The following is a 27832-nucleotide window of genomic DNA, read 5'->3' as shown; positions in this document are numbered from 1 at the left end:
TGACAGCGTCTAAACACTGGGCCCCTCCTGTGGAAGTCTCGGTTACAGTGTGGGTTGTGGGAACCAGACTGCCACAGAGTCACTTCTCGGTAGATTAACCAAGTGGACTCATCGCCTAGTGCTCAGAATCAGCATGCGTATCAGGAGAGATTGCGGACCGTGACAGGCCATGTGAACATGCTCAGACTTTGGAAGTCAAGGGTCCTGCTGACTTCCTCCTCGTGCAGCCGGAGGACAGAAAGAGCCCCTGTTTCCCAGCTGACCCAGGACAAGTGCCAGATGCGGCTCCTGTTGACTGGCTCCAGTGCTCGTCCACCATGATCCCTGGCTCTGCTGGCAGGCTCCGGTCAGCTGCCTTTGAGCCAGGGCCGGCTCGGTCCAAGCCAAACAGTGTGGCTGAGGCTGGGAGAGGGCACTCTGCCGAGACAAAGCAGGGCAAGCGAGGTTCTGGAAGAGATGGGCATGGGTGGGAGCTCGGGAAAGCAACAGATGCTCCTGCTCCCCAGCGGGGCGGGGGCGGCATCCACTTTGGTTAAATGTTTGACCGAGCAAGATCTCCACATGCTTCCAAAAGTCAAAAGTCTGCGCAGCGAGCCCTCCCTCCTGCCCGCCCTTACCGCTCACAGCCAGTTTCTCTCTTGTTTTTCTTCCCTGCGTTTCTTTTTCTAAAGATACGTAGGCATGTGTAGGTTTAGCGGTTCCCTCCCCCACTCCCTCTGCTCTTTTGTGCTTTTAAAAAAGAAATACATTTATTTATTTATAGGAGAGGGTTGGCGTGCCCGCATGCCCACTGCGCCCATATGGAGGTCAGAGGACAGCTTAAAGGCATCTGTACTCCGTATGAGTCCCAGGGGGTCGAACCCAGGTCATCGGGCTTGGTGGCAAGCACCTTTATCTGCTGAGTCATCCTGCTGGCACTTTTTTTTTTTTTTTTTTTTTTTTTCTTATTTAAGAGGAAGAAAGCATTTTTGATCAGCCACCCTGATGCTTGTTGCTAGCAGTACAGGTTAGCACGATGACAGAGTGACCTTGTGCTGAGCAGTTCTGTGTGATCTTCAGCCCGGGTTCTCAGCCAGTCTCTCCCCTCTCCCAATGCAGATGGGGGCAGCCACAGCATCCAGGACTCCCAGGTTCCCAGTCTGGTCTCCGGGACCAACAGTTCCCCCTCCAGTCCCCCCTCCAGTCCCACTGGACACAACTGGGAGATGAATTACCAAGAGGCGGCAATCTACCTCCAGGTGAGTGCATCTGGGTCGGCGCCTGGGGGCAGGGGTGGGGCGGGAGTGGTGGGGGGGTGAGGCATGCAGCCAGGACTCAAAAAGATGCTGGGAAGGCAGCTGTGGTCTTCTTGCCTGTCCCTGCTCCAGACCCGGTTGTGCCATAGGAGTGCGTGTGCCGGCCCCTCCTCTGAGCCTCCTTTGTGGCTTTGCCTGTCCTGGGTCTCCAGTCTGACCCTCTGTCTTCCCAGGACCACGTCTGTCAGGGAGCATTTTATCTACCCTGTACTGTAGCAGGGGGTTGTTCACACAGCCAGCGGGGGCGACTCCTCAGTCTGTTCTCCTCATGTACCTTCCTGCCCCTGTCAGGCCTGAGAAGGGGTCACGTTATGTAGTCTGATCTTCCTGCCTCTGCCTCCCAAGTGCTGGGGTCAAAGGCACGCGCCACCACACCTGGCAGTGTTTGGGGATTTTTTTTAAAAAGCAGTACTTTTCTATAAAACGGTTACATGTTTGTTAACATAAATTCAGGTAGTCTCAGACAACATAATTTCTTCTCTTTCGTTTTAAGAAACTGTATCTCACTGTGTAGCCCTGGCTGCCCTGCAACTTCTTAGGTAGACCTGGCTAGCCTCAAACTCATTGAGCCCTGCCTGCCTCTGCCTCAGGAGTGCTGGGTTTCAAGCCTGCACACCACACTTGGCTCTGGTGTATGCAGAGAATTCTGCTGTATGAGATCTTACCATAAATGAGACCTTACTAGTAGAATTACCTTGTGCAAATGGAGAATTCCGTTTAACGATTCTAGACCAACATGGCTGTTGATTTCTGTACAGTGTCAATTCAGCACAGTCAACTGGGAGACATTCCCAAAGTTGCCCGCATAGCTAAAGTTGCCAAAAACTCCAACTTACCTGCATATAATAGTGTGCACGCGCGATATGTGTACGTGCACATATGTGTATGTGTGCCTATGTCTGCATCACACATGTGTATATGTGTGTATATTTGTGTGTACATGTGCGTATGTGTGCGTGCCTATGTACATACATAACACATAGAGCCACACACCTATCTGAAAGTTTGTTTATGTAAAGAGTAAACATAGGCTTGAGGAGAGAGGTTGGTCGGTCAAATGCTCGCCCCACAAGTGAGGATCCAAATTCAGATCCTAAGGACTTGATTGTAATTCCAGCCCTGGGGAGGCAGAGACAAGTGGGTCCTAGGCTGCTGGCATACTCATGGGCTCCGGGTCAGTGACAAACTCTGAAAGACTCCAAAAAATGAAAACAAAAATCCAGGATGGGTACCTGACCTCTGTCTCCCACATGCATGTGTGCTCACGTAGCACACGCACTGATTAGAGGTTAATAGCTTGCTGATGACATCCTTACTTCCTCAAAGTTCTATATTATCTGAACTATTTTACAAGAGAAGGCATCTTTTTGAAAATTAAGGGCCAGCAAAATGGCTCAGAAGGTAAAGGTGTTTGTCACTCAAGCCTAGCAACCTGATTTCCATCCCTGGAATGCTGGGGGATGTAGACCCTGGGGAAGCAGTTGACTAGCCAACATGAAGTCTTAGGCTCAAACCTTGTGGTGGTTTGAAAGAAAATGGTCCCCAAAAGGAGTGACACTATTAGGAGGTGTGGCCTTGTTGGAGGAAGTGTGTTACAGTGGGGGTGAGATTTGAGGTCTCATATATGTTCAAGCTGCACCCAGTGGCTCAGACCACTTCCTGTTGCCTATGAGTCAAGAGGTAGGACTCTCAGCTCCTTCTCCAGCACCGTGTCTGCCTGCACACAGCCATGTCCCACCATGATTATAATGGACTGAACCTCTGAACTGCAAGCCACCCCAATTAAGTGTTTTCTTTATAAGAGTTGCCGTGGTCATGGTGTCTCTTCACGGCAATAGAAACCCTAAGATAAATCGAATAATGGGTTTCAAGCCAGATGTGGTGGCTGAGACTTAGGCAGGAGGATCAGTACAAGTTTGAGGCCTGCCTGGTCTTCATAGTGAGTGTATGTGGTTAAATCTAGATTCTGCATATAGAGAACATTTTTTAAAAAGGGAAAAAAAAGGTGTCTCATTGTTATTCCTGTTGTTTTGAGGCAGAGTCTCTCTCTATGTAACCCTGGCTTTCCCAGAACTCCCTCTGTAGACCAGGCTGGCCTAGAACTCGGAGATCCACCTGCCTCTGCCTCCCAAGTACTAGAATTCAGTGTGTGCAACTACACCTGGCTAAGACATTGTTTTAGTGATTTTTATTTTTCCATGTTGATTTACTGTGTTGGGGTTAGCATGTGTGACGGGTACATGTGTGGTGATCAGAGGCCAACTTGCAAGGAATTGGCTCTCCTTCTACCATATTGGTCCTGTGGCCTGAACTCGATTCACCAGGCTTGGCAGAAGCGTCTTTACCTGCCAAGCCATCTTGCCTGACCCAGCCTCAGCTTTTTTAACAGTAAAAAGTGCAACAGAGCTCAGATCCTAGTGGGTTCTGTTCTGTGCTGGAGGACTGTCCAGCTGAGGTCAGGGCCAGCTCCTCACTCCTCCTGCAGCCATGCTGGACAAGGCCCAGTCCAGTCACCGGTGTGTGTGGGTTGTTGGCCCTGGCTACATCGAGGGTGTCTGCTCCTGATGGTTTCCTCATCTCACATTTACCTGTTAACTTTCTCACTCACCCTTGGGTGCTGTGAGCTCCAAGGCTTTGGCGTCCTGGAGACTTGAACCCCAGGGAACAGAGGCCTGGGGTGGACAGTCTGTACACAAGCCCAGAGCCCTCTTGGGGAGCTGCATTAGAGCATGTGATGTGGGTTCTCAGTCCATCTCTGCTAGTGGAGACAGCACCCCCGTCCCCTGGGTGGTTATGAGTCCTGGGGTTCAGAGCTGAGCCCTCCTCTCAGGCTCTCTCCAGATACACCTTCCCCGCTGGTTAGAGAAAAATTGCACAAGAATGGCGTATTTCAGTCATGCAGAGCAGAGGCTCCTGGACCTTCTGTGCCCCCGGAGGCCATGGTGAGATGGTGGGAGATGCTGCCCGGCACAGACCACAGGCAGGCCTTTCGGCCTCCCTGGGGCACAACCCTGCCACTGCTTCCTCTGTCCGGCCAGCGGTTTGTCTTTTATAGCAGCATCCAGCTTCAGGGAGGTGACCGAGTCCCCTGTCAGCTACAGCCAAGGCCTCCTCAGAAGGGGAAGAGGGCCACGGGGCCGGCGGGGGCGGTCCCCAGTGTGATTGCTGCCCACTGCCTTCCCGGATATAGAAATCTCACCTGCCCTTTTCCCTGGGACATTGAGCCACTGGGGCCAGGGGAGGTGTGAAGGAGTGAGGTCCCAGCCTCTGTTGTGGCATCTGCGGCACGTCGTTCATCGTGTGGGGCTGTTCTGTATGTCACAGGACATTGAGCGGTGTCCTGGAGTATGTCCAAAGGTTGAGATTGGGGTGCTGCATCCTTCCGCATTGGAAAGCCCTAAGCAAGGGAACTTTAGTCAGTGTCCACAGCGAAGGCTGGGGAAGCCGGGCCAGCCTGCTAGTTTGGCCTGTGCGTGAGCGAGCCCTTTACTTCAGGCCTAAGAATTCATCCCCTGTAGGGATGGTACTTCTCCGTGCCCTCTGAGACATTCTAGTTCGGCAGATTTAAGGAGCGTATCTTGAGCCATCAGATAGTGAGACTCCTCTGTCTCCAGCCTGGACCTCCCCCACTTCCTGCCCCCCCCCCCACCTCTCCAGCATGACACCTCCGCGGATGCTCATGTGCTCAAGCTCTCCTGTCTTCGTAGGAAGGCCAGAACAATGACAAGTTCTTCACGCACCCCAAGGATGCCAGAGCGCTGGCGGCCTACCTCTTCGCACACAACCACCTCTTCTACCTGATGGAGCTGCTCACCGCCCTGCTGCTGCTGCTGCTGTCGCTGTGCGAGTCACCCGCCGTCCCTGCGCTCAGGCTGGGCATTTATGTGAGTGCTGTGTCTGGGAGAAGCCCTGCTTCCTCAGCCCTTCAGGGGGACCTCGCGGGGAACATTCTAGAAGCCTCAGCCGCTCCCTGATCCCAGCTGGAGGAGGCGCCCTTCTGTTTCCAGTGACTCCATAGACAGGACTGGGGCCTTGAGAGCCCACTCAGACCGGTCTCACCTGGTCACCCTGTGGTTAGGCCTGGGAGAGCCACAGACCCACTGAGGATCTCCCCTAGGTCCTTCTCCTCCCATCCCACGGGGAAGCATAGAGTTTGCTGTTCCCATATCCCTCTTTTTAAAAGAATCACTTATTATTAGCGTGTGTGCGTGTGTGTGTCTGTGTGTGTGCGCGTGTGCGTGTGTCTGTGTGTGTGCGCGTGTGCGTGCGTGTGTGTGTGTGTGTGTGTGTGTGTGTGTGTGTGTGTGTGTGCCCTAGCCGCCCACTTAGATGTAGATGGCTGTTAAAAATGGTATCTTTCGCCTCGTTGTTTTGAATCCTGGTCTTCCTTCCCAAATGCCTTTTGTGGGTTTTTCCTAAGTCCTGTGCAGCTCTCCCCAGAACAGCTAAAGCCTCGGACTCCCTTCTGACTCCACACCATGTGGGTCTGCATTTCTGTCTGTTGAATGTCAAGTTTATTCTTAGCTGTCCAGGAAAAGCTCTGTCTCCAAGGCCTAGTCTGGCATCTTGAGGGGTGTGTGTGTGTGTGTGTGTGTGCGCGTGCACACGCCTTGGGCGAAGTCCCAGGAGAGGGGAGGTGCCGTGGATGGGCTCCCCAAAGATGACCTTCACCTCTCTGGCTGCAGGTCCACGCCACCCTGGAGCTGTTTGCCCTCATGGTGGTGGTGTTTGAACTCTGCATGAAATTGCGATGGCTGGGCTTCCACACGTTCGTCCGGCACAAACGCACCATGGTCAAGGTAATATACCTGTCCATCCCACTGCAGCGTGTTCCCCTAGGTCCCTGTCACACCTGTGTCTAGGGCTCCATTTAAAATCCCCATGGACCCGGCCTGTGCTCAGGAGTGTAGCCCAGTGAGCTGATTTGAATGTGCTAGGAACTTACATGGGGAAAGCGTGCTGGTCTCATTTCATATCTAGCCGGAGAGAGAGTATTGTCTCAGGCCCAGAGAGCGGGGTTCGGACCCAGCTCTGTGACCTCAGTAGGACCATGCCAAGGGCCATGCGGTTTGTCTAGGAAAACATCCCCAAATGAGCCGAGCTGGGTTGAACTGAGCCCTCAAGGGCTCCCTGGTGCCATGAGGTTGTTGGGAGGGCACCGGTGGGCACACAGAGAAGGTGGTGTGCCACTGTAGAGAGGACCCGCCTGCCAGCTTTACCTCAGGACACACGTCTGTCCTGGCCGCAGAAGGACCCACTGCAGCTGCTGCTGTTGAGAGCGGCAGAAACAGAAGAAGCCCCACGGTCCCTTTGGGCTATGGCCATCGGCGTCTGTGGAGGCTGGGTCAGCGAGTTAACCATGTTCTGCCCCCCCCCCCCCCCCCCATCCCCAGACATCTGTCCTGATGGTGCAGTTCATCGAGGCTATTGTGGTGCTGGTACGGCAGACGTCCCACGTGCGGGTGACCCGGGCACTACGCTGCATTTTCCTAGTCGACTGTCGTTACTGTGGCGGCGTGCGGCGGTAAGGCCCGGGGCTCAGCGGCCAGATAGTCCCATGGGGGTTGCCTGGCCCTCCAGGCCGATAGGGAGGGGAGTGGGCAGGAGCTGAGTTGACTGGTTCCAGCCCAGTCCTTCTTCTGGGGTGGAGAGCGTCAGTGTCAATTTGAGGAGGGGAGCCCAGCGTCCTCACTCTGGCTGAGGCCCCTTCCCTGTCTTGGTATGTAATCTCTCCAGCCCTACAGCAGTAGCCTAAGGCTGACTTCTCAGCCCTGTCCTGCAGGCTCCTCCCACCCAGTCCAGAGCCCTGAGCCTGAGGTGACCCGACCCAGAATTAAAGCCAGCCTTGGAGACTCCATCTGGTCACTTGGCCAGGGACCTGCTGATGGCAGTGAATGAGCAATTGATCCTTTGTGCCTGGAGCCAGAAACAACTATCCCGGGACTAGGTGGCTTAGTACATATATGTGCATGCGCCCTCCGATCTATGGAAGGTGACCTTGGTCCCCCAGGCCACACATAGCCTCCTATCATGCCTTCCTTCTCAGGACACTGCCACCGGATGGAGGTGGCAGCTCCTGCCTTGGACGTCCCTGTCACCCACTCAGTGGAGGCCTCAGGACTCCTTAGCATTGGGACTAAGCGGAGCGTGGTTGCCCTCCTGGGCACAGGAGGATGTGATTCGTTCCGGGTCACATCTCCACCAGCATGTCCCCCCACCTGCCACTCCTTAGCCAGTTGTCTTCCTCCCCAGCAACCTGCGGCAGATCTTCCAGTCACTGCCACCTTTCATAGACATCCTCCTGTTGCTGCTCTTCTTCATGATCATCTTTGCCATCCTGGGTGAGCACCCTGTGTCCTTCCGGTCACTCTCCAGTCACATGTCCCCCATAGGCCACGAGGGCTGCGTCCCTCAGCAGCAGGGGCCTCAGTTGCTCGCAGCCCTGGAGGCTACAAACCTCCACATCCTCACGTAGCGGGAGGGCTGGGGCAGCTGGGTCTCACGACTCTCAGTGTCCTGCCTCCGGCTCCTGAGTGTTGGGATCCCACGTGTGCTCGGCCAGCACCCTTGTCAACTCAGTTTGGTCGTCTGTGCGGGGGCGGGGTGTTTTCCCTGGATCATAATTCTTTTTTTTTTTTTTTTTAAATTTTATTGGTGTTTTTGCCTGTATATATGTATGTGTGAGGGTAGTGGATCCTGGAGTTACAGACAGTTGTGAGCTGCCATGTCGGTGCTGGGAACTGAACCTGGGTCCTCTGGAAGAGCAGTCAGTGCCCTTAACCACTGAGCCATCTCTCCAGCCCCCCTGGATCATAATTCTAAGCCTCCTGAGGAAGGAAGGAATAACATGCCTGGCTGCCTGTTGCATGACTTGGCTGTCACGTCCTCAGAGCGCAGAGACAGCCTATCAGCAGCCTGCATCTACAATCTAACCCACAGATGTGATTAGTTTGAAAACTTGGCATCTTAAATTTTTTTTTTTTTTTTTTCCAAGACAAGGTTTCTCTGTGTAGTTTTGGTGCCTGTCCTGGATCTCACTCTGTAGACCAGGCTGGCCTCAAACTGACAGAGATCCACCTGGCTCTGCCTCCTGAGTGCTGGGATTAAAGGTGTGTGCCACCACTGCCCAGCTCTAGCCCTTTTTAAAGGCTAGGCCTGACAGGGCCAACACTCATTCCCAGGTATCAGCAGGCTTGCATACAGCAGTATGATTTCCTTTAGACAACACGTGTGTTCTCCAGAGTGCCACAGTCCTCACCACACCCTAGTGCCCTCCCCCAGCCTCCCCTCTGGCCCTCATTCATTGTAGATCTCCACCCCCCCCCCCCATCCCCGTGCATGTGCGTGGGAGCTCTGCTGTAACTCCATTCTTGGTCTGTTTTTTTTCTACCACATTCTAGGTTTCTACTTATTCTCCACTAACCCTTCTGACCCAGTAAGTAAATAGGTCTTGTTCCCCTTGTTTTATGGGGAGGCTTTTCTGCCAGACAGGGGAGCTGGGAGGATCCTGGCCTTGTTAGGAAGAACACCCTGCCTGGTTTTGGGTTCCCAAGAGTCCCCATCCCTCAGACCTGGGCCACTGCTTTCCCTGAGAGCCGAGGGGCACCCTTTTGCTGTTCTTATGGGCAAAGCTTCCAGTATCAGGTTTGGAATGTTGGAACATTATAGTAGAGAACGGAGGAGGAGAGCTCACTGCAGGGACATGTGACACCCCGGGGAAACAGCCCCTCACCCCCTTAGTTGGTAGCCTGCTCTCCTCTGCAGAGCTCGTGAAGTGCAGGCCTCCGTGTGTGTGTGTGTGTGTGTGTGTGTGTGTGTGTGTGTGTGTGTGTGTGTGTGTGTGTACTGCATCTCCGCTCTGATCCCTTTGCATTCCGAGGAGGAAGGGGGAGAGGTGAGCCCGGGAGGTGACTGTCCAGGCCTGCCCACACGTCCCCACCCTTTCCTTGTAGTACTTCAACACCTTGGAGAACAGCATCGTCAACCTGTTCGTTCTTCTGACCACAGCCAAGTAAGCCCTGGGCCCACTCCCGCCTCTGGCCTCTGGCCTCGCTCCAGCCCAGGCCTGTCTCCTTCCTCCCAAGGTTTTCCCCGTCACAGTGCACACAGGGCTGGTGGGGGAGGGGGTAGCTGGGAGTGCAGGGGAGCAGCCGACCCTCTCGAGGTGCAGCCTCAGAGGTTGAAGGGACCCTCTGGCACGCAGCTTTCCCGATGTGATGATGCCCTCCTACTCCCGGAGCCCCTGGTCCTGTATCTTCTTCATCGTGTACCTCTCCATTGAGCTGTACTTCATCATGAACTTGGTGAGTGTCTGTCTTGGCTCCACTGCAGTCGTGGGGCCCCGGGGCTGGAGATGTCAGGACGCCAGGCAGGTGTGTCCCAGGCCCGCAGTCAGGCGTGGTGCCCCGCGGAAGGCCCCGAGGACGGCCGGCTTTCCCTGGCTCTGTGCCGCCGCCGCCATTGCTGTAGAGGGTGCTGGATTTTACAGTGAGGCAGTTCTCGCCTCTGCATCCCTCCCGACTAACATTTTCCCCTAATGAAGCCAGCCGGGCACTGTGCGGAGAGGACAGTACACAGATGCAGGGCAACAGTGCTCTCATTCCGTCACCGTCACGTGCAGGGGAGGCAGCTGAGAGTCAGGCCGACAGAGGGACATGTGTGCCCATCACCACACAGCTCAGAACCACCAAGAGTGTTTTCTGACGTCAAGACTGTAGCCAGTACTAGGCCGAGACCCAATAGCAGAGTGAGCAGGGACCAGGGCTTTCCGTAGCCTTCTGGTTTTGTGGTGCTGGGAATCGAACCCTTTCTGATGCTGGCCAAGCTCAGTACTCCTAGACCACCCCTTAGCCTGTTGCATTTGAGATTACAGGCATGTGCCACCACACCTAGTTTTATGTGTTGCTGGAGTTCGAACTGGGGGCCTCGTACGTGTTAGGCAAACACTCTGCCAGCTGAGCCACACAACTCAGCTCTTCATTTGTGAACGTCTTAAAAACATCGTCGAGTTGGTCCCCACGGTCAGGCCCGGGGTAGAAATGGAAAGCAGGCTGGAGAGATGACTTAGTGTCTGTCTCTGTGGGCATCTACTGCCCTGGGAGAGAACCTGGGCCTGGTTCCCAGCACCCACAGTGATGACTCAGTTCTTCTGACCTCCAGGGGCTCCTGAACACACATGGTGCACACACACACACTCAGGCACATGTGCGTGAATTTAAAAAATGAAGAAAAGAACACTCTCTCCCTGTGTGGTTTGGTGAAATCCGAAAATTTGCAGACTTAACAAAGAAATATTTTTCTTTTCTTTTCTTTTCTTTCTTTCTTTTCTTTCTTTCTTTCTTTCTTTCTTTCTTTCTTTCTTTCTTTCTTTCTTTCTTTCTTTCTTTCTTTCTTTCTTTCTTTCTAATTGCTCAAATCACAAAGTAACACCAGCTGCTTCCTGTGGTGGTTTTAAGTTGTCACCCACTTAGAGGCGCCAGGAGAAGCAGATTCTCTTTCCCTCTGTTCTCACCACAGTCGTAGGAGACTCAGAAACCCCACAAGGTGAGGGGCGTCTCCCCTCGGGCCAGCAAGCAGCCCTACCTACCACGGATGCTGCCTGGGTCCCTCAGTACACCGTTATCCAGTCACACAAACACAGCCCTCACTCACCTCAGTGGGGATAGGAGACATTTATTCTGGAACTAAATATGAGTGACCGTGGCCTGGGAACATAGGTTGAGGTTACCCCAAATCCTGTGTCCCGTGGTAGCATTGCCACGAAGATTTGTTATAACAGAACAGTCATAAAATCAAGACACTCTTCAAATACTTTAGTGGAAACGCCATTACAGAAAGAGAAGGCGAGCCCTGCTGTGGACCTCAGGTGCCAGCCGAGGGCACTCTTAGCCTTTGGACTGGTGCTCTGTTTGTACATTCTGAAGGATTTCCTTAACAGCCACAAAGACATAAGGTCACATGCAGAGGCGAGTAGTAAATGGCTATGAAGAAACTGAGGTAGTTTGTAGTTAGGTTCCCGACCAGTCATGTTCCAAGCTCTCCAATGGACTCCGAAGTTTTAGTCAGCCTGTGGTCAAGCAGGTGCATGTGCTTTCTGGCAACTTTTACCCATACCACCTCCAGACAGCGCCAGACTCCACAAGCCAAGGGCTTGGTCCCCAAACTTCAGGCAACTGTAGGCACCAGTGGAACCTTTGCTTCTGGCTCACTAGCTGCATATTGGGGTTCCTGCAACCCCCACCTCAGGGTCAGTAATTTCCTCAGTGATTCACAGAACTAGGGAGATGTGTTTGCAGGTTTATAGTAAAGGAACTGCAAGGAGTCCAGATGGAGATTTGTATGGACACAGTGGACGCTCTCCTGTCCTCTTCCGACTTGCCCCTGCGGGAACCTCCCCACGTGAGGCTCTCTGGAAGCATCCCAAACTCTGACAGAGACCCCATTACATAGGCATGATGGGAGTGTGGACAGCCACAGCGCGCGCACACACACACACACACACACACACATGCTTGCTTGTGTGTACACACAGTAATTACTTTTAGTAAGTTTTATTGGCACCCAGCCACACCCTTGTGTTGACGCTCATCTGTGACTGATCTCTCCTTGGAACAGTCCCACCACAGAGTAAACTTGTGAGAGAGCCCATCTATCTGCCCACACCTCCTCAAATCTGTCCTGTGTGGCCTGTGGTAGAAAAACGCTGGCCTTCCATCTACATGGAAAACAATGGGGGGTAGGGGTGGGGTGCAGTTTGAAGCAGCAAAAAGAACAGGAACGTTTACTCAAAACAACTTTGAAAGACTGTCAGATCTTCCCCACCTTCTATTCCCCTCATTAGTAATTGGTTTTGCTCTGGGGCAGTTCTAGAATGTTCCTTCCTGGCATGCAGGCCTCCTCCTCCTCCTCTCCATTATTCCTGGAGCCTCACGTGAAGCTGCGACTCACAAGAAAAGTAACCATGGGAGGAGGAGGAGGAGGAGGAGGAGGAGGAGGAGGAGGAGGAGGAGGAGGAGGAGGAGGCAGAGGCAGCGGCTCTAGGGTTGAAGTCCCTGCACCATTTTTCCCTGACCAGCCAGGGGCCAGCTGGGGGGGCGGGGGGGGGGGAGGACGGACAGAAGAGGGGCCTGAGGAAAACCTGGTGATAGCGTCTTCAGGAGAGACATGTGCAAAGAGCAGCAATTCGTGTCCTCGGCTGTTCCCGTCCTGGGCAGTGCAGCCCGCTGGAGGGCCTGCTCCTGGGTGGCTAGATGAGAAGCCCTGTCTGGGGGAGGAGGATCACCCCTGAGCCCTGCAGACCCACTCCACCCCGAGGGCAGCCAAGGCTCCATGCTTGTCCTTTACAGCTCCTGGCCGTGGTATTCGACACCTTCAATGACATCGAAAAGCGCAAGTTCAAGTCCTTGCTGCTGCACAAGCGAACCGCCATCCAGCACGCCTACCGCCTGCTCGTCAGCCAGCGGGTAGGGCAGTGGGGCTGAGTCGTGGAGGGGGACTTCATTCTCTCCCCCTACCAAAAGCATCCCTTTTTGGCGTGGCAGAGCTGGCGACCCCGTAGCTGCCATACTGCCCATGGGAGGAAACGCAGGTGCCAGAATGCATATTGGAGTAACTGCCCCCGGGCACGGTGCCATCCCTGTCCTCGTGCCCCTGTGTTCTACCACACTGCCTTCCCTCTTCCCCCAGAGGCCGGCCGGCATCTCCTATAGACAGTTCGAAGGCTTGATGCGCTTCTACAAGCCCCGGATGAGCGCTAGGGAGCGCTTCCTGACTTTCAAGGCCCTAAATCAGAGCAACACACCTCTGCTCAGGTAAGAGCTGGGAGCCATGTGGGGCAGTGTGGCCAGCCAGACCTTCGCCCCTGTAGTGGAGCAGTTCTGGGCATTAGGAGGTGGGCTGCAGGGGGCGCCTCTGAGGGGTGCGGTTTGCACCGGAACTCTCACGCGGTCATGTTCATTGGTAATCTTTGGCAAGCCCAGCTACAGTCCACCTCAGTCTGGTTTGATTGAAAAGAAATGTTTGACGCTGGGTGTGGTGGTGGTTTACACCTCTGATGCTAATACATCATAGCCTGAAGCAGGAGGATTGGAAGTTTAATGCCATCCTCAGCTGTGTAGTGACTTTGAGGCCAGCTTGGACTATTTCAGATCTTGTCTCTAAATAAATAAATAACAGGAGAAGGTGAGGTGCTCAGTGGGTAAAAGCGCCTGCTGCTAAGCCTGATGATCTGAGTTTCATCCCTGGGACCCACAGGGTGGGAGGAGAAAGTCAACTCCTAAGAATTGTCCTCTGACCTACACAAATGCATTCCCTAGGCGCGCACACATGCACACACGCGCGCGCATGCATACACACACACACACACACACACACACACACACACACACACACACACACACACACACTGCATTCCAGCTTGGAAGGGCCGAGCCCCAGGACCTCCAGCTTTGGTGCTGGCCTTGAGGCTGGTAAGCCGTAGGCTGCTGCCCACTCAGCCGGGCACCACCTGCTATGGAAGTGAGGGCCCTCTGAACTGAGATCACCACTCTATCAGTCCCCGGAGGCCTCTGTCCTCTGAAAGGGCAGTGTTCTGGGGCTGTCTCTCCAGGGCAGAGGTGGTTAGCGTGGACTAAGTGGACTGAGTCATCATCCTAGCCCCTGGAGGACAGAGGCAATCAGGATACTGCAGGTGACTTAGTGCTGGGCCCCACAAGGTGTCCGTCTTCTGTGAGAGGTAGCCGTGGGCAGCTGGGGGCAGCAGAGGCTTGAGTGTCACGTGCGTGCCAGGCTTGCATGTGACTGCCTTTTCACTTCGCTTGTAACAGCCTGAAGGACTTCTATGATATTTACGAAGTTGCTGCTCTACAGTGGAAGGTGAGTGTCGTCCCCCCCACCCCCCCGCACCCCTGCAATCCGCATGCAGCAGATGGGGCAGGCACCTCAGCCACAACAGGGATCCAGACCCCATGACCCAGCCTTCCCAAGCTCACCCGAAATGCTGAGAATGGCATCCCTTCTCAGAGATGGGCCCTCTGCAAATATAGTCCATGCATGAAACACAACGGGCACTCAGTCCCAGCGGTCCAGTTTATCACCCAGATCCCTAAATGTCACCGCTATCCCCAGTAGGAGCAGGAGGCTAGCACGTATGGAGGCCTGGGCTAGGCTCCGGTCCCTGGCCCTGACCCCGCCTCCCCTGGACTCTGCATTGTAGGCCAAGAAGAACAGACAGCATTGGTTCGATGAGCTGCCCCGGACGGCCTTCCTCATCTTTAAAGGTGAGTGTGTGTGAGCCAACTGAGAGGAGAGCAGTTAGCTCCGGAACCAGGAAGGGCCCAGGCCGGCCAGGCACCCGTAACGGGGAGATGCAAGTTTGAGATTGTTCTGGCCTACATAGCAAAACCCCGTCTCAGAAACAAATGGATAAGTAAAAGGAAGTTAAACCAGATGCCCACAGCACTGTTCTTCATTGACCAGTCACCCTTTAGTTCAAGGCCAGGTTTTTGGTTTTCTTGTATTTTGGGTTTTTTGTTGTTTTTTTTTTTTTTTTTTTTTTCTCTCGAGACAGGGTTTCTCTATGTAACAGACCTGGCTGTCCTGGAACTTGCTCTGTAGACCAGGCTGGCCTCAAACTCAGAGATCCTCCTGCCTCTGCTTCCCGAGTGCTGAGTGCTAGGGTTAAAGGTGTGTGCCTGTGCCTGGCCTACCTTGGACATTCTAACTCTTACATTTTTTCTCTTCAAACAGGAATTAACATCCTTGTGAAGTCCAAGGCCTTCCAGTATTTCATGTGTAAGTGTGAACCACCACAGCTCTGTGGCCCTGCCCTCCTGAGTGCTTTGTTCTTGAAGGTGGAAGGGAAGCGATCAGAAGGTGCCGAGCATGTGGCTCAGGCACTGGGTTCTGTCCCCAGCACGCCACCAAAAAAAAAAATCAAAAAACAAAATTCTGAGATCCAGGCACACCTGGATTACCATACTTATTACATGTGGCAGTAGATCATATGTGGTCACTTCCTGGTCTTCTGGACTCTTGGATCAGTTCTCTGTCTCTCTTGTAGACCTGGGTCTTCGGGACCACAGTGTTAATAGGGCTCTTCCTGTTTCAGTATGCCTCCTCTGCAGACCCGAGCCTGCCACAGTGGTTAGTTAAGGAAGAGCGGGTCTGCTTTCTCTCTGCCTGTGTCCCTACATACTTACTGCATACTTACTACATACTTACATCTAGAGTCCAGCAAGGTGGCTCAGGGGCTAATGGAGCTTGTTGCCAAGCTGGAAGGTCTGAGTTCAGTTTCCTGGGACCCACGTAGTGGAATGAGGAAACAAACTCCCACAAATTGTTCTCTGACTGCCACAGGCACCGGGTGACACATGCCCCACCCCACTTCCCACAAGTAAATAGTAAATAAATAAACAAGTAGTTTTTAAATCTCTAAAAATTGGACATAGTGGTAGAAGCCTGTAATTCCAGTACTCCAGGGGCTGAGGCAGGAGGATTGTCAGGAGTTTGAGGCTAACTTGGGATACATAGCAAATACCAGGCTAGTCAAGGCCACATAACAAAATCCTGCCTCAAAAAAAAAAAAAAAAAAAAAAATATATATATATATATATATATATATATATATATATATATATATATATGCAAATAGCTTCCATCTTAAATACGTGAGCACACTTCGGCACCCTTCCTTCCCCCACTGTGGTGTGGATCAGTGGTTAGGAAAGAGTACATACCATTGCATAGTAACACACAGAGAGGGACCACATGGTCTTCTGTCGTGGGTGGCATGCCCTTTCATTCAGCCAGTTGCTGACTCCCATCATGTACATATTTCCCGTGTCTAGGTGCTGGTCCTGGGGTGGTTCCCAGGTACCACAGTGCTGGGTGGAAGGTTCGTGCATGCATGGTGTTACTGTGTTCATGCAGGCATTTTTAGGGGGAAAAGAGTTTTATATTTGTTTTATAAGTAGGAGTATTTTGCCTGCCTGTGTATCTGTGCACCACGTGTGTGTGTGTGTGTGTGTGTGTGTGTGTGTGTGTGTGTGTGTGTGTGTGTGTGTGTGTGCCTGGAGTACTCAGAGGTCAGAAGAGGGCATCAGATCCCTGGGACTGGAGTTACGGGTGGTTGTGAATCACCGTCTGGGTGCTGGGAACTGGACCCAGGCTGTCTCCCAGAGCAGCAGCACGTGCTCTTAACGTCACACAGTCATTTCAGAGTCAGACTAGCCCATGCAGACTGAGCATCTGTGTTGACAACTTGGACTCATCTGAACATCTGAGCCCAGTTGCTATAGTGACGCAAACTGTGCCGTTAACCATCCTTGGCCGTTTCCTAAGGAAATTCCCTGGGTGATGTTGGTCAGTGGTGAGAGCTCTAAGCAGAGGCGGGGGATCCTCCATGAATGGTGTGTGGCCCGGACCTGCTCTGTTCACACCATATGGGTTCCTTCTAACAGCCCTGTGGGCTGGGAGGCCTGTCCCTCTGACTCCCTCTCGTGGCCTCTCTCTTGCAGACTTGGTGGTAGCTGTCAACGGGGTGTGGATCCTGGTGGAGACATTCATGTTGAAAGGTGAGCCGCAGCAGGGGCCGCTCCCTGCCTTACTCAGGGCCCCTGGCTGACCACAGCCGCCACTTCTCTGTCTTCCAGGTGGGAATTTCATCTCGAAGCATGTGCCCTGGAGTTACCTTGTATTTCTTACCAGTAAGTGTGCTGCGTGGCCCTGCCCGGCTGCTGGCTTAAACCCGGCTGAGAGAGCTCTGCCTGGCTGTAGCATCGCATGGCCCTTCCCTAACACAGAACCTTAGAGGACCCCATCTTAGAGGTTTAGTCTGACCTCTTTACCCTGTTTCAAATCCCTTTACTTCTCACAAGGCCCTCTACCATGTCCCTCAGCCTTGCCTCTAGCTGGCCCCTTCCCCATATCCCTCAGCCTTGCCTCCAGCTGGCCCCTTCCCCATGTCCCTCAGCCTTGCCTCCAGCTGGCCTGCTGCTCACAGAGGGCTGGAGAGAGAGCCCAGATCAGCCCCTGATGACTTCCCTCTTGTCTTAGTCTATGGAGTTGAACTGTTCATGAAGGTGGCTGGCCTGGGCCCTGTGGAGTACCTGTCCTCTGGATGGAACTTGTAAGTAGGGCCTATGTTCACCCTGGGGCTGAAATGTCCATACCAGCCATCCTCTCCCCACCCACACCCAAAGGGCAGGCAGCTCTGGGGACACACTTGAAGGGTCAGAGGACAGCAAGTTCTGTCTGCCTGACATTCAAGACTTCTCTGGAGCTCTTACCTGCAGCCTCGAGGGCCACCCACACCGGTCCCCACTGGTCCCCAGGGCTGGCTTTTCCTAGTGATCGAGTTTCTTGTCTTCCATTAAAACTACAAGGGCTCTGGGCATGGTGGCACATGCCTTTAATTCCCACATGCACTTTGGAAGCAGAGGCAGATGGATCTCTGTGAGTTCAAGGCCAGCCTGGTCTACATAGTGAGTTCCAGGACAGCCAGGGCTACATAGAGAAACCCTGTCTCAGAAAACAAACAAAAAACCCCAAACCACAAGGGCCACAGAAAGTTGTCACCTCCTGTTGGCTGGCAGTGAAAAAGCCATGTGGCAGAGCTGGTGTGGCGGCACAGGCTTGTCAGCCTAGCACTCAGGAAGTAGAGGCAGGAGGATCAGGAGTCCAAGGTCATCCGAGCTGTACAGTGTTTGCTCCTAGCCTGGGCTATGTGAGACCCTGTTTTTAAAAATGGAAAGCAAATGAGAAGGACCACCTGGCCTCACTGTGGCTCTGGAGGTCCTGCGCCCTCCTTGAGTTAAAACTTAATTCAGCTGTGAAGTCAGGCAACGATCGCGAGAGCTTGGGTCATGAATATGGCCCCAGTCAGAGCAGGGAGAAGTCCGTGTGCTGGGACACGGCTGTCCTGACCACTGGGGACAGGATAGAGGGCGTATCACTTGAGCCCAGAAGTCCAATGTCTGCCTGGGCGACACAGACACCATATTAAAGCAGAGGAAAAAAAAAAAAAAACAAAGGATGGGCTGGACATATTGAGTGGAAGCTTCTCTAACACACGTGCGTCTCTGACACTGTCATCGGAGAACAGTGTGGCTTGCGCCTGCCCGCTGTGTCTTGAGTCCCGCCTTCAGCTCTTCAGTGTGGTTGGCCATCTAGAGGCTCCTGAGGCCAAGGCTTCTGCCCTGTGCTTAGAGCAGTGTGGAGTCTACAGAGACATGGGCCCTGGGGTCAGAGTGCCAAGGCTGGTGATGCTCAGGCCCGAGCTGTGGCTGGGGGATGGCCCGCTGGGGGACGTTGTCCTGTGTACTGTGGACTTGTGCACCGCCGTGGCTGGTCGGGTCTCTGTGGAAGCCAGCTAAGAGTGGGGCTGCCAGAGGAAGTGGCGGGAGGGGTCTGGGATGTCACTGACCCACTCACTGGCTTCTCCCCTGGCCCCAGGTTCGATTTCTCGGTCACAGCGTTTGCCTTCCTGGGACTGCTCGCACTCACACTCAACATGGAGCCCTTCTATTTCATCGTGGTCCTGCGTCCCCTCCAGCTGCTGAGGTGACCTGAAGGGCGTGGGAATGGGCAGTGGGCACGGTGGGGTTTGCCAGCTGGTGCCAGGGCCCTGTCTCTAGCGTGGGCTCTGCCGGTTAGGGGCACACAATGCTCCTGATGGGCAAAACAGCCCAGCCTGCGGCCTGGGAAGAGCCACACTGCCTGCTTGCCCAGTCTTTAGTCAGAGTGTCTCACCCTTGAGGGACTAGAGGGACGTCCCGGGCCATTGATCTTCCCCGTTTCAACCTCCGTTCTTGGGCACTCTGCCCCTCGTGTCCCACTTTTCAGGTCCAGTGAGGCCCCAGTGGAGCCCCACTTGCCTACATGCCTTTGTTGGGGCTTGGCTCCTGGAGCCTCACGAGTCAGGGCTGCCTTGACCGCCTAGGGCCGCCTACCACATCCCCCATTCCGCATCATTCCTTCCAGGCCAACTAGAGCAAGTCCACTGTGGCCCGTGCCTTTTTCCCCTCCTGCTTCTTCCTGAGGGTCTCCGAATGTGACTGCGTACGCTCTCCCCCTAGGCTTGTCATACTGTCTGAGCTGCTGGCTTCATCTGTCCGCTCCAGTGGGGGCACTCACTGGCTGTATTTTTTTTTAAACCACATAATGCAATATGAGGCTGGCACAATCTGTGGCTTCTCCGAGGGTCTTGGCCTGCCCCAGAGGGTCTTGGCCTGCTCCAGTGTCCTGGGTCTGCCCCATCCGGTGCCACAGTTTAGGAGTCTTGAGGGAAGTGAGCTCAGCTTCGCAAAGCCTCTTCTCAGCCTCGTCTTCATGTAGGGAGAGGAGAGCTTGCAAGGTTCTGGCCCATCTGAGGAAGTGGGCTGCGGCCATGCCCCTGCCTCTGTGGTCCCAGCAACACAGTGTTTTCTTTCACTGCTCAGGTTATTTAAACTGAAGAAACGCTACCGCAACGTGTTGGACACCATGTTTGAGCTGCTGCCGCGGATGGCCAGGTACTGCCCGCCTCTCGGCCTGCAGGTCCAGGCAGTATGAGGCTTGTGTAGGGAGGGGGTCAGGGGAAGCAGGAACAAGGAGGACTCTCAGGAAGGCTGGATTTGGGGGTCCGGGAGGGCTCTTCAGAGAGACAGAACTGGACCATACAGGTCCCCTCGGCAGCACTGGCCTGGCTGAACTGTCTAGTGGGGAGGGCAGGGGCTCTCAGCTTAACCACCTGTGTCCTACCTTCACAGGTAAGGGGTCACCTGTGAGCCTACCTTCACAGGTAAGGGGTGCATCTCTGGTCAAGGGGCATCTGTCCCTAGCGTCCCCCACCATAAGCCACGCGGCCCCTCCCCTGCAGACACTTTTCGGTGGTCACCTGGCCAGGGCTAGGGGCATGCCTCCCGCAGTCAGTGCCGGGGGACCAGAGCGCGCTGCAGCTACTGCTGTCCCCACCCCCGCTGACTACCCTGTCCCTCTGCCTCCCCAGCCTCGGCCTCACCCTGCTCACCTTCTACTATTCCTTCGCCATCGTCGGTATGGAGTTCTTCAACGGACGACTGTACCACAACTGTTGCAAGTATGTGGCATGGGTTGGCCTGGGGCCTGCGCGGCACGGGATTTACTCCTCGGCTGGGCACGTAGAGCCGAGTGACGGTCTGGGAGCCAGAGTCCCCCCATCCCTCACAGAGCTCAGGGCTCATTTGACACACCCCTCCCCAGAACCAGAGCAATCCTCACCCCTAATAACACTGTCCAGGAGAGGCTAGGACCTCGTAAGAGACTGAACAGATGACCATCGCAAGAAGGTCGTAGGGATGAGGGATGAAGAGCGAGGTGATACCGCTATGGGCCTGCCCCGTCCCCTCCCCTCCCCTCCAAAAGGAAATGAGCAAGATCCGCTGTCGCCATGTCCACTTAGGAATGGCCCACGTGTCCTTAAGCACTGATAGGTCACCGGTGACCCTGGTGTGTATCCAGCCGAGGGATGCACCAGGAGCCCACGATGATGCTCACTATAGTGCTCGAGTGCACATTCCAGACCTCCCGTCAGGGTCCGCGTACCCAGCAGACTGGGGCCTCAAGACACAGCCTTGCTTCCCAAGCTCTCTGGTGGCACGGGCACCTTACTTTTACAGATGGCAGCATGGTTTCTAACAGAAGAATATAAACCTGGAGTGTGGCAGACAGGGTCCCCTCCAAGTGGGGCAACTGGATCAAAGCTGGGACACGTGGGCAGTGCTCCAGAGAAACCTAGGAGGGCAGAGAAGGCCCCCATTTCCCACTACCTCCAGCTCTACCTTTGTGGGCTGCAGACATGCCCGGTGATTATGCATAGGGCCGGATACAGGTGGCACTGAGTGACAAGGAGACCCCCCCTAGCCAAGACCTTGTTCTGCATGCTTGTCCCAGTGAAGGTGGCTGGTCAGCTTGTGACCCTCCTGTCCTCTTGTCCCTCTTCTTAGCTCCAGCACGGTAGCTGACGCCTACCGATTCATCAACCACACAGTGGACAATAAGACCAAGATAGAGGAGGGCTACTACTATCTCAATAACTTTGACAACATCCTCAACAGCTTCGGTGAGTCCTGGGGGGGCGTTCCTGGCCTCGGTCCGGCTCAGAGCTGCGTCGGGCCTCTCCACCCTCTCTAGCCACTGGGCACCCTTCCCGGGGTTCCCTGTGTTCATAGCAGTGCCATGCTGTTAGGGAACGGGCAGATCCAGGCTCGCTCAGGCACCAGACCTCACAGTGACAGAGAAGTAAGAGGCCCTAACTGGAAGGTGCAGTGTCAGCATGGCACCCCTTCAGTGCCGTCAGAAGGAACCCAGCACAGCAGTGCATTTCAGCAGTCGAGCAGCCCCTGACCGCAGCCCCGGGGCCCCTCTCTGCTCTCTGGTTCCTTGCAAAAGCCTGATGATGGGAGGGATGTAATGCCGGGCCTGGCCTCTCGGGGGAAGGGAGAGCCCCCTCTTGCTCCCATCATATACCCAGTTAAGTGCGCCGCTCATGCCCCACCACCAGCCTCAGCCAGACCTGGTCCCCCCATGGGCTCTTCAGGCAAAGGGCACACCTTTCGGGGGATAGGTTGGGTGGCAGGAGCCCCTGCAAACAGTTGCTCTGGGACAGAGAGGGCCTCTGACATTGGCCTGAGATGCACCCCACTTCCCTTGCAGTGACCTTGTTTGAGCTCACGGTTGTCAACAATTGGTACATCATCATGGTAAGCTCTGGGCCTCCCCGCACCTCTGTCCTCTCTTGGGGCTGGGATGCCTTTCGCTTCCAGTCCCCACAGGGTGGGGAGTCCTTTAGCAATGCTTTAGTGGACGGCCCCAGTGTGCACACCCAGCCCTCGGCTCTGTGCTGCTGGCCGTCTCCCTTCCCCCAGGGCCCCCCCCCCCCCCCCCCCGGGGATCTGGCCATCGGTCAACGATGTGACGCGCCGGGCCCTGTGGTGTTGTGCCCGTATTGTCAGCCGCTTGGGAGGCTGAGGCAGGAGGATCACTCAGTCCACAGACTCTGTCTCTAAGCAAAGAAAAGAGAGTGTGGTGAGGGTGGGGGGGGGGGTTGCTTTTCCCCCCATTCCTTAAATTCTCTCCAGTCGAAGACCGTCTGTGCGGACCCAGGCTCCAGACGGCCGTGCTGGAGAGGGCTGAGGGCCGATGTTACAGAAAGGAACACTCAGACCCAGGCAGCGTGAGGCCCTCGCCTCGGTGGCCCACACCCACGAGGAGGGCCAGGGAAGAGCTGAGTGTCCCTTGGCTTCGGGCCTGGGCTGACAGACTAAGGAGGTGGTGGCTGTGGACTCACTCACTGCTTCCTCCAGGAAGGAGTCACCTCGCAGACCTCGCACTGGAGTCGCCTGTACTTCATGACCTTCTACATCGTGACCATGGTAGGTCCCCCTGGGCTGCCGTCTCGGAGAGGAAGGGCCTCATCCAGCGGGCCCATGACACCCACACCCTGCCCCTGCCCGCCCAGGTGGTGATGACCATTATCGTGGCCTTCATCCTGGAGGCCTTCGTCTTCCGCATGAACTACAGCCGCAAGAGCCAGGACTCGGAAGGTCTGTAACGGCGCCACGCCCACCCCGGGGCCCTGGCAGCTCGTTGGCCCATCTGCTGCACTCTGCTGTCCCACTGACTGTCCCCGTGCCTGTTTGTCCCGACTGCATCAGCTTTTGTGTTTTAGCTTGTCTGTCTAGGTCTCATTTTTATCCATTGTTAAAAAAATCTAATAGCAGAGGGGCTGGAGAGATGGCTCAGCGGTTAAGAGCACTGGCTGCTCTCCCAGAGGTCCGGAGTTCAATTCCCAGCACCCACACGGCAGCTCACAACCATCTATAGTGAGATCTGATGCCCTCTTCTGGAATGCAGGAATAATGATGATAGAGCACTCATACCTTAAAAAGTACATAAATTTAAAAAAAAAACAAAACAAAAAAAAAAAAAAAAAAAAAAAAACAACTAAGCTGGGTGGTGGCGCACGCCTTTAATCCCAGCACTCGGGAGGCAGAGGCAGGTGGATCTCTGTGAGTTCGAGGCTAGCCTGGGTCTATAAAAGCAAGTTGTAGCCAGGACAGTCAGGATTGTTATACAGAGAAACTCTGTGTCAGAATAGCAGGAAAATGCTCATAATTTCTAAATGTAAAATAAGTAGCCTCCATCATTTTGTTGTGAGTGGAGAAGGCTGTGGGAGGAACAGCCATCTGTCTCTCCCAACCCCGTACAACTCTGACCGGCATACACTGCTAAGAGCCTCCGGCAGCCAAGGCCACAGCTCACTACACTCAGACCACACAGCTCCCAAGTCCCATGTGCGAGCGAGCAAGAGTCACTGTGGACGTAAACAGTGTCCCTTCTGCAGCCCAGTGGCCTGGCTATGCTCACTTTCATTCTGAGCTCAGTGGTAGAGTTGTTGCTGTGCACAGCATGTACAAGGCCCTGAATTCCAACCCCCAACTGAAGAAAGAAAAGGAAAAAGACAAAAACAAAAAACACCACCAGACTGTCCACCCGTCACTACTTGTTCTTAAATCGATGTGGTGTCAAGCTAGTTGATGTTATAGATGCTTGCTAATGTGTGTGTGGATATAACTGAGGCTGGCCTTGAACTTGCAATCCTAATCTTCCTGTCTGTGCATCCTGAATGCCACCTGATACTTTTCTGTTTTCTTGGAGACTCCCTCGTGAAGCCCTCTGTGAGATAGGTGCTCAGTGTAGCCCAAGCTGGCCTCAAAATTTGCTAGGTAGCCAAGGCTGGCCTTGAGATGGCCCACCCACTCTCCACCCCTAAATGCTGAGATTACCACACCCTGCTTCCCCTGATGCCGTGTCCCCTGTAAGCTGTTGGCTGGACATGACTTCCTGATGCATTAGCGAGGGGAGGGGAAGGAGGGACCATGGGTGGCTGGGACAGGGGCAGGCGCTGTTCGAGGGAAGATCCAGACTCCACCTGGGAGGGAAAGTGGTTATGGAACCCAGCTCTCCCCACCCTCAGTGGACAGTGGTATCATCATTGAGAAGGAAATATCCAAGGAGGAGCTTCTGGCCATCCTGGAGCTTTATCGCGAGGTGCGAGGCGCCTCCTCTGACGTCACCCGGCTGCTTGACACCCTCTCTCAGATGGAGAAATACCAGGTAAGGGGCCCTAGGCGCTGCAGTTGCAGAGGGGGAGGGGCCCGCCATCTCACGCTGGTGGCATCCTTGCAAGTGTCAGTGGGGTAGGAGCAGCCTCCGCGGTGCAGGCCCAGGGCCCAAGCCCGGGCGAGTCCCTGCCTTCTGCAGCTGCGCATACCTTACAGCCTGTGTTCCTCTCTAGCAAAACTCCTTGGTGTTTCTGGGGCGGAGATCAAGAACCAAAAGTGACCTGAGCTTGAAGATGTACCAGGAGGAAATCCAGGTAGGGGCTGATGCCCTGGGAGGGGCCTTTCTGGTGGAGGGCATGAGCCCTGCTTGGCCCTCCTTCCTCAGGGGTCTCTGGGACTTCCTACCCAGCAGCTTCATTAACACAAGAAAGTTGTGGTCGCCTTCCTTATATGTGGAGGCCACTGAGCAAGGGTGTCAAAGACCCCACGCCCAAGTGACAGGACAGTATGCCTCGCAGAGCGGGAGAGGGGCGGGGAGCTGCCCAGCACACTCCAGGCTTCAGTTCCCCCTCTGCTAATGAGAGGCACAGCTGTGGGCTGATTCTGGAGAATTCTTTAAGCTCTGAAGGTCTGTGGCTTGGGTTCTGTGTTTTAAAATATGGGGACCTGTTTAACACTGGACCTAACCCAGTACCCCAGGCCCTAGGAGCGCCTGGCTTTCTGGGTAAAGCTGAGCCGTAAGCGATTGTTTCTAAAAGGCCCCTGTGGCCCCTCAGAGGGCAGCAGAAGCGGTGTCTGAGTGAAGGTGACACTCTGCCACGCACAGCCTCTGGGCCTGGGACCTGCAGAGCCCATGTGGGCCTGGCTCAGGCCTCTAGCAGTTTTGTGGCTTTTTTTCTCTTGGGGGCCATTGTCCCTATCCCCAGGGTGGGGTGCTTATCTTGATGGGTGGGGCCCTGGCTCTGCCTCAGCTGCCGCCGACCTCTCACCCCGCAGAGGCTCTTTTGCTGTCCCCTTGTGGTGGGGGGTGTGTCCCCCACTTTAGCTGGGGGAGTGGGTTGGAAGGCCAGCCAGCCCAGCAGCACTCGCCTCTGCTCTAGGAGTGGTATGAGGAGCACGCCCGGGAACAGGAGATGCAGCAGCAGCAGCAGCAGCAGCAGCAGCAGCAGCAGCAGCAGCTTCGGGCCAGCGTGCCCGGCCCCGCGGCCCAGCAGCCCCCTGGCAGTCGCCAGCGCTCCCAGACCGTCACCTAACGGGGTCTCTCATCAAGCCAGCTCTTCTATGCAATAACACCATAGTATTATGTACTCCAATGTATGGAAACCATGTGTGTATGCAGACACACTCATATATATGCACATATTTACACAGAGACAGCAAAAGACTAGCCAGGGCCGGTTTGAACCGCCTTGCTCTGTCTTCCTGAGCTTCAGAAGTCGGCTTTGGACTAGAGGACCAGGCCTGGCCAAGCTCTTCCTACCACGGAACACTCTGGAAGCCCTCTTCTCAAGAAGCCCCTTAAATAGGCTGTACCACCTCAGCAATGGCGGCTTTCCGGGGGGGGGGGGGCACACAGGTGGGGGACCTCCCTGCTGCTGCCTCAGGCTTCATCCCTGCATTGTCCCCACTGGTCCCCGCACCCATCACAGGGGTCCGGGTCTGGTATCGGGGATAAAAACCACTAGGAAGAAGCCCCACATCTGCAGGATGGTGTCTGTAGATGATAAAAGGGCTAGAACCCCGTGGGAAGCCCGGGGGAGGCCAGACACGTCTAGTTGGGCCTCTGCTGGACAGAGATGGCACCAGACAGTAACGCACACTTTCTCTCGGCTTCTAGTCTTCTCTTGTTGCTACAATCCGGGGGTAGCTAGGCCCAGCAGGAGGAGGCCCCAGGGTACACGGAGTCCCTTCTGGGAGTCACCTCCTCAGCAGAGCTGGTGCTGAAGGCAGTCCCCACCCACCCCCTTCTTCACAGGTGCAGTAGCTACCGTGGCTGGGGAGGGAGCCGGAGCACAGGAAGGACCCTTACTGCCCATCACCCCCAGTCCCAGGTGCCACCACATCCACCACACCAGGGGTAGCTGCTTTTCAAGGACTCTGAGGCACAATGAGGAGGCCTTCCCAAGGTTCTCATAAGCTAGGTGGGTGGGGGAGGAGGGTCCGGTGAGCATTCAGCCTCCTCCACCGGTACCTTGTAGGAGTTCTTCGGACATATCAACAAGGCAGGGACGGAGCTGTGGTCACTTATTCCACTGTTCTGTCCACCAAGGAATGAGGTGCAGAGGCAGGAAGGCTTGGGTAGAGCTGGGAAAGCATCTCCTGTCTCCACCTGGCACCCCGGCCAACCCTGGCCTTCCTTGCCTGTTGCCTATTGGGACTCAGAGTGGGCGGGCATAGGTCCCCTTCATATTCTCCCTGCTGCAGAAGAGGACAGAGCTTGGCCCAGCAAGCCACTGAACTGACCCTGGGGCCAGGCTGGAAAGCGGGTGTTTTCACTTTAAAAAAAGCACAGCCCCCTGGGAAAACCACTGGTTCCCACAGGCAGTCGGGAGACTGGCAGAGTCCCTTCAGCTTTGAAGGGCTCTCGGCCTGCCCTGGAGCTCAGCCTGGACTCTGGGCCACAGCCCTCTAGAGAAGCAGCTTCCTTTGCACAGCTGGGTGCCTTAGCTTTTGTGTATGAGCGGCATTTTGGAAGCAGAAAGAGGGGAGGCCTCTACAGAGGGCCTGGGGCCTCTGAGCATCCAGCCTGGTTCTAGGCCTTTCCTCTAACCTAGGAATTTTAAGTACCCCTTAGCCTCGGGGAGCAGGGCCCAGGTAAGGGGACTGGTCTTGGGCCTAATATGGAGGCACTAAAAGCCCTGGGTTTAGCACATACCACCCAGGTGTCAAGAGGGAGACAGGGCTGGTAGGCCAAACTCCAGCCAGTGATGTAGACTGGGGACACCTGTCCCTGCAGGGTCACCTTGGGCACACCAAGCTGACTCTCAAACTTGCTAGCCAAGCGGGGGACAGACCTCACTCAGGCTGTGAGGAAGGACCCTGGGACCCTGGCTAGCCCAGATGCCCCCTCCCTCAATTCAGCTGAGTGGGGACAGGAGTCTCTGTGTTGTCACACAGCCTATCAGGGGTAGCTAGGAAGCCATGCTTCTTCCAATGAGGCAAAGGCGCTCTGTGGGGACAGAGTCCAGCCCCTCCTCCTTGCTTCCCCTCCCCCACCCCAGCCTTACTCCACACCACGCAGACAATCATTTTGTATGGAGGAGCCACGTCCGAAGGTTTTATACAGTGACTTTGTTACCTAGAAACCCACTGTGCCCAGATTCCTGGTGTGTCAATAAAGAGCCTCTGCTTTGTAGACATGGCTGCAGCCTTTGACTTCCAGCTCGTGGGCGGAAGCGGGGGAGGCCAGGAGGGTGACTACTGACCCCACCTCAATCCCACCCAGCCTTCCGGTTA

The 27832-nt window shown here is 55.0% G+C and overlaps 1 protein-coding gene across 1 annotated transcript in view; it reads left to right on the top strand.

Moving 5' to 3' along the window:
• The window catches only part of Tpcn1 (two pore segment channel 1), a 34066-nt gene extending 6335 nt beyond the window's left edge, over positions 1-27731 (top strand). The window contains exons 2-27 of the mRNA XM_059249048.1: positions 1099-1238; positions 5003-5179; positions 5981-6094; positions 6689-6819; positions 7548-7636; positions 8696-8730; positions 9248-9306; positions 9499-9598; positions 12641-12757; positions 12981-13105; positions 14120-14168; positions 14509-14572; positions 15042-15086; positions 16811-16867; positions 16946-16999; positions 17349-17421; positions 18747-18854; positions 19733-19804; positions 20281-20370; positions 21257-21372; positions 21966-22012; positions 22616-22684; positions 22771-22855; positions 24289-24428; positions 24610-24690; positions 25477-27731. Of these exons, the coding sequence (XP_059105031.1) occupies positions 1099-1238; positions 5003-5179; positions 5981-6094; positions 6689-6819; positions 7548-7636; positions 8696-8730; positions 9248-9306; positions 9499-9598; positions 12641-12757; positions 12981-13105; positions 14120-14168; positions 14509-14572; positions 15042-15086; positions 16811-16867; positions 16946-16999; positions 17349-17421; positions 18747-18854; positions 19733-19804; positions 20281-20370; positions 21257-21372; positions 21966-22012; positions 22616-22684; positions 22771-22855; positions 24289-24428; positions 24610-24690; positions 25477-25629 (2390 nt within the window). The 3' untranslated portion in view covers positions 25630-27731. The remainder of the gene's footprint in view (positions 1-1098; positions 1239-5002; positions 5180-5980; positions 6095-6688; positions 6820-7547; positions 7637-8695; positions 8731-9247; positions 9307-9498; positions 9599-12640; positions 12758-12980; positions 13106-14119; positions 14169-14508; positions 14573-15041; positions 15087-16810; positions 16868-16945; positions 17000-17348; positions 17422-18746; positions 18855-19732; positions 19805-20280; positions 20371-21256; positions 21373-21965; positions 22013-22615; positions 22685-22770; positions 22856-24288; positions 24429-24609; positions 24691-25476) is intronic.
• The last annotated feature ends 101 nt before the right edge of the window (positions 27732-27832 follow it).

The sequence above is a fragment of the Peromyscus eremicus genome, chromosome 23, assembly GCF_949786415.1.
Source record: "Peromyscus eremicus chromosome 23, PerEre_H2_v1, whole genome shotgun sequence".
In the NCBI taxonomy this organism is placed as follows: domain Eukaryota; kingdom Metazoa; phylum Chordata; class Mammalia; order Rodentia; family Cricetidae; genus Peromyscus; species Peromyscus eremicus.
Note: the sequence above shows the minus strand (reverse complement) of the source record. Positions and strands in the feature narration are given on the sequence as shown.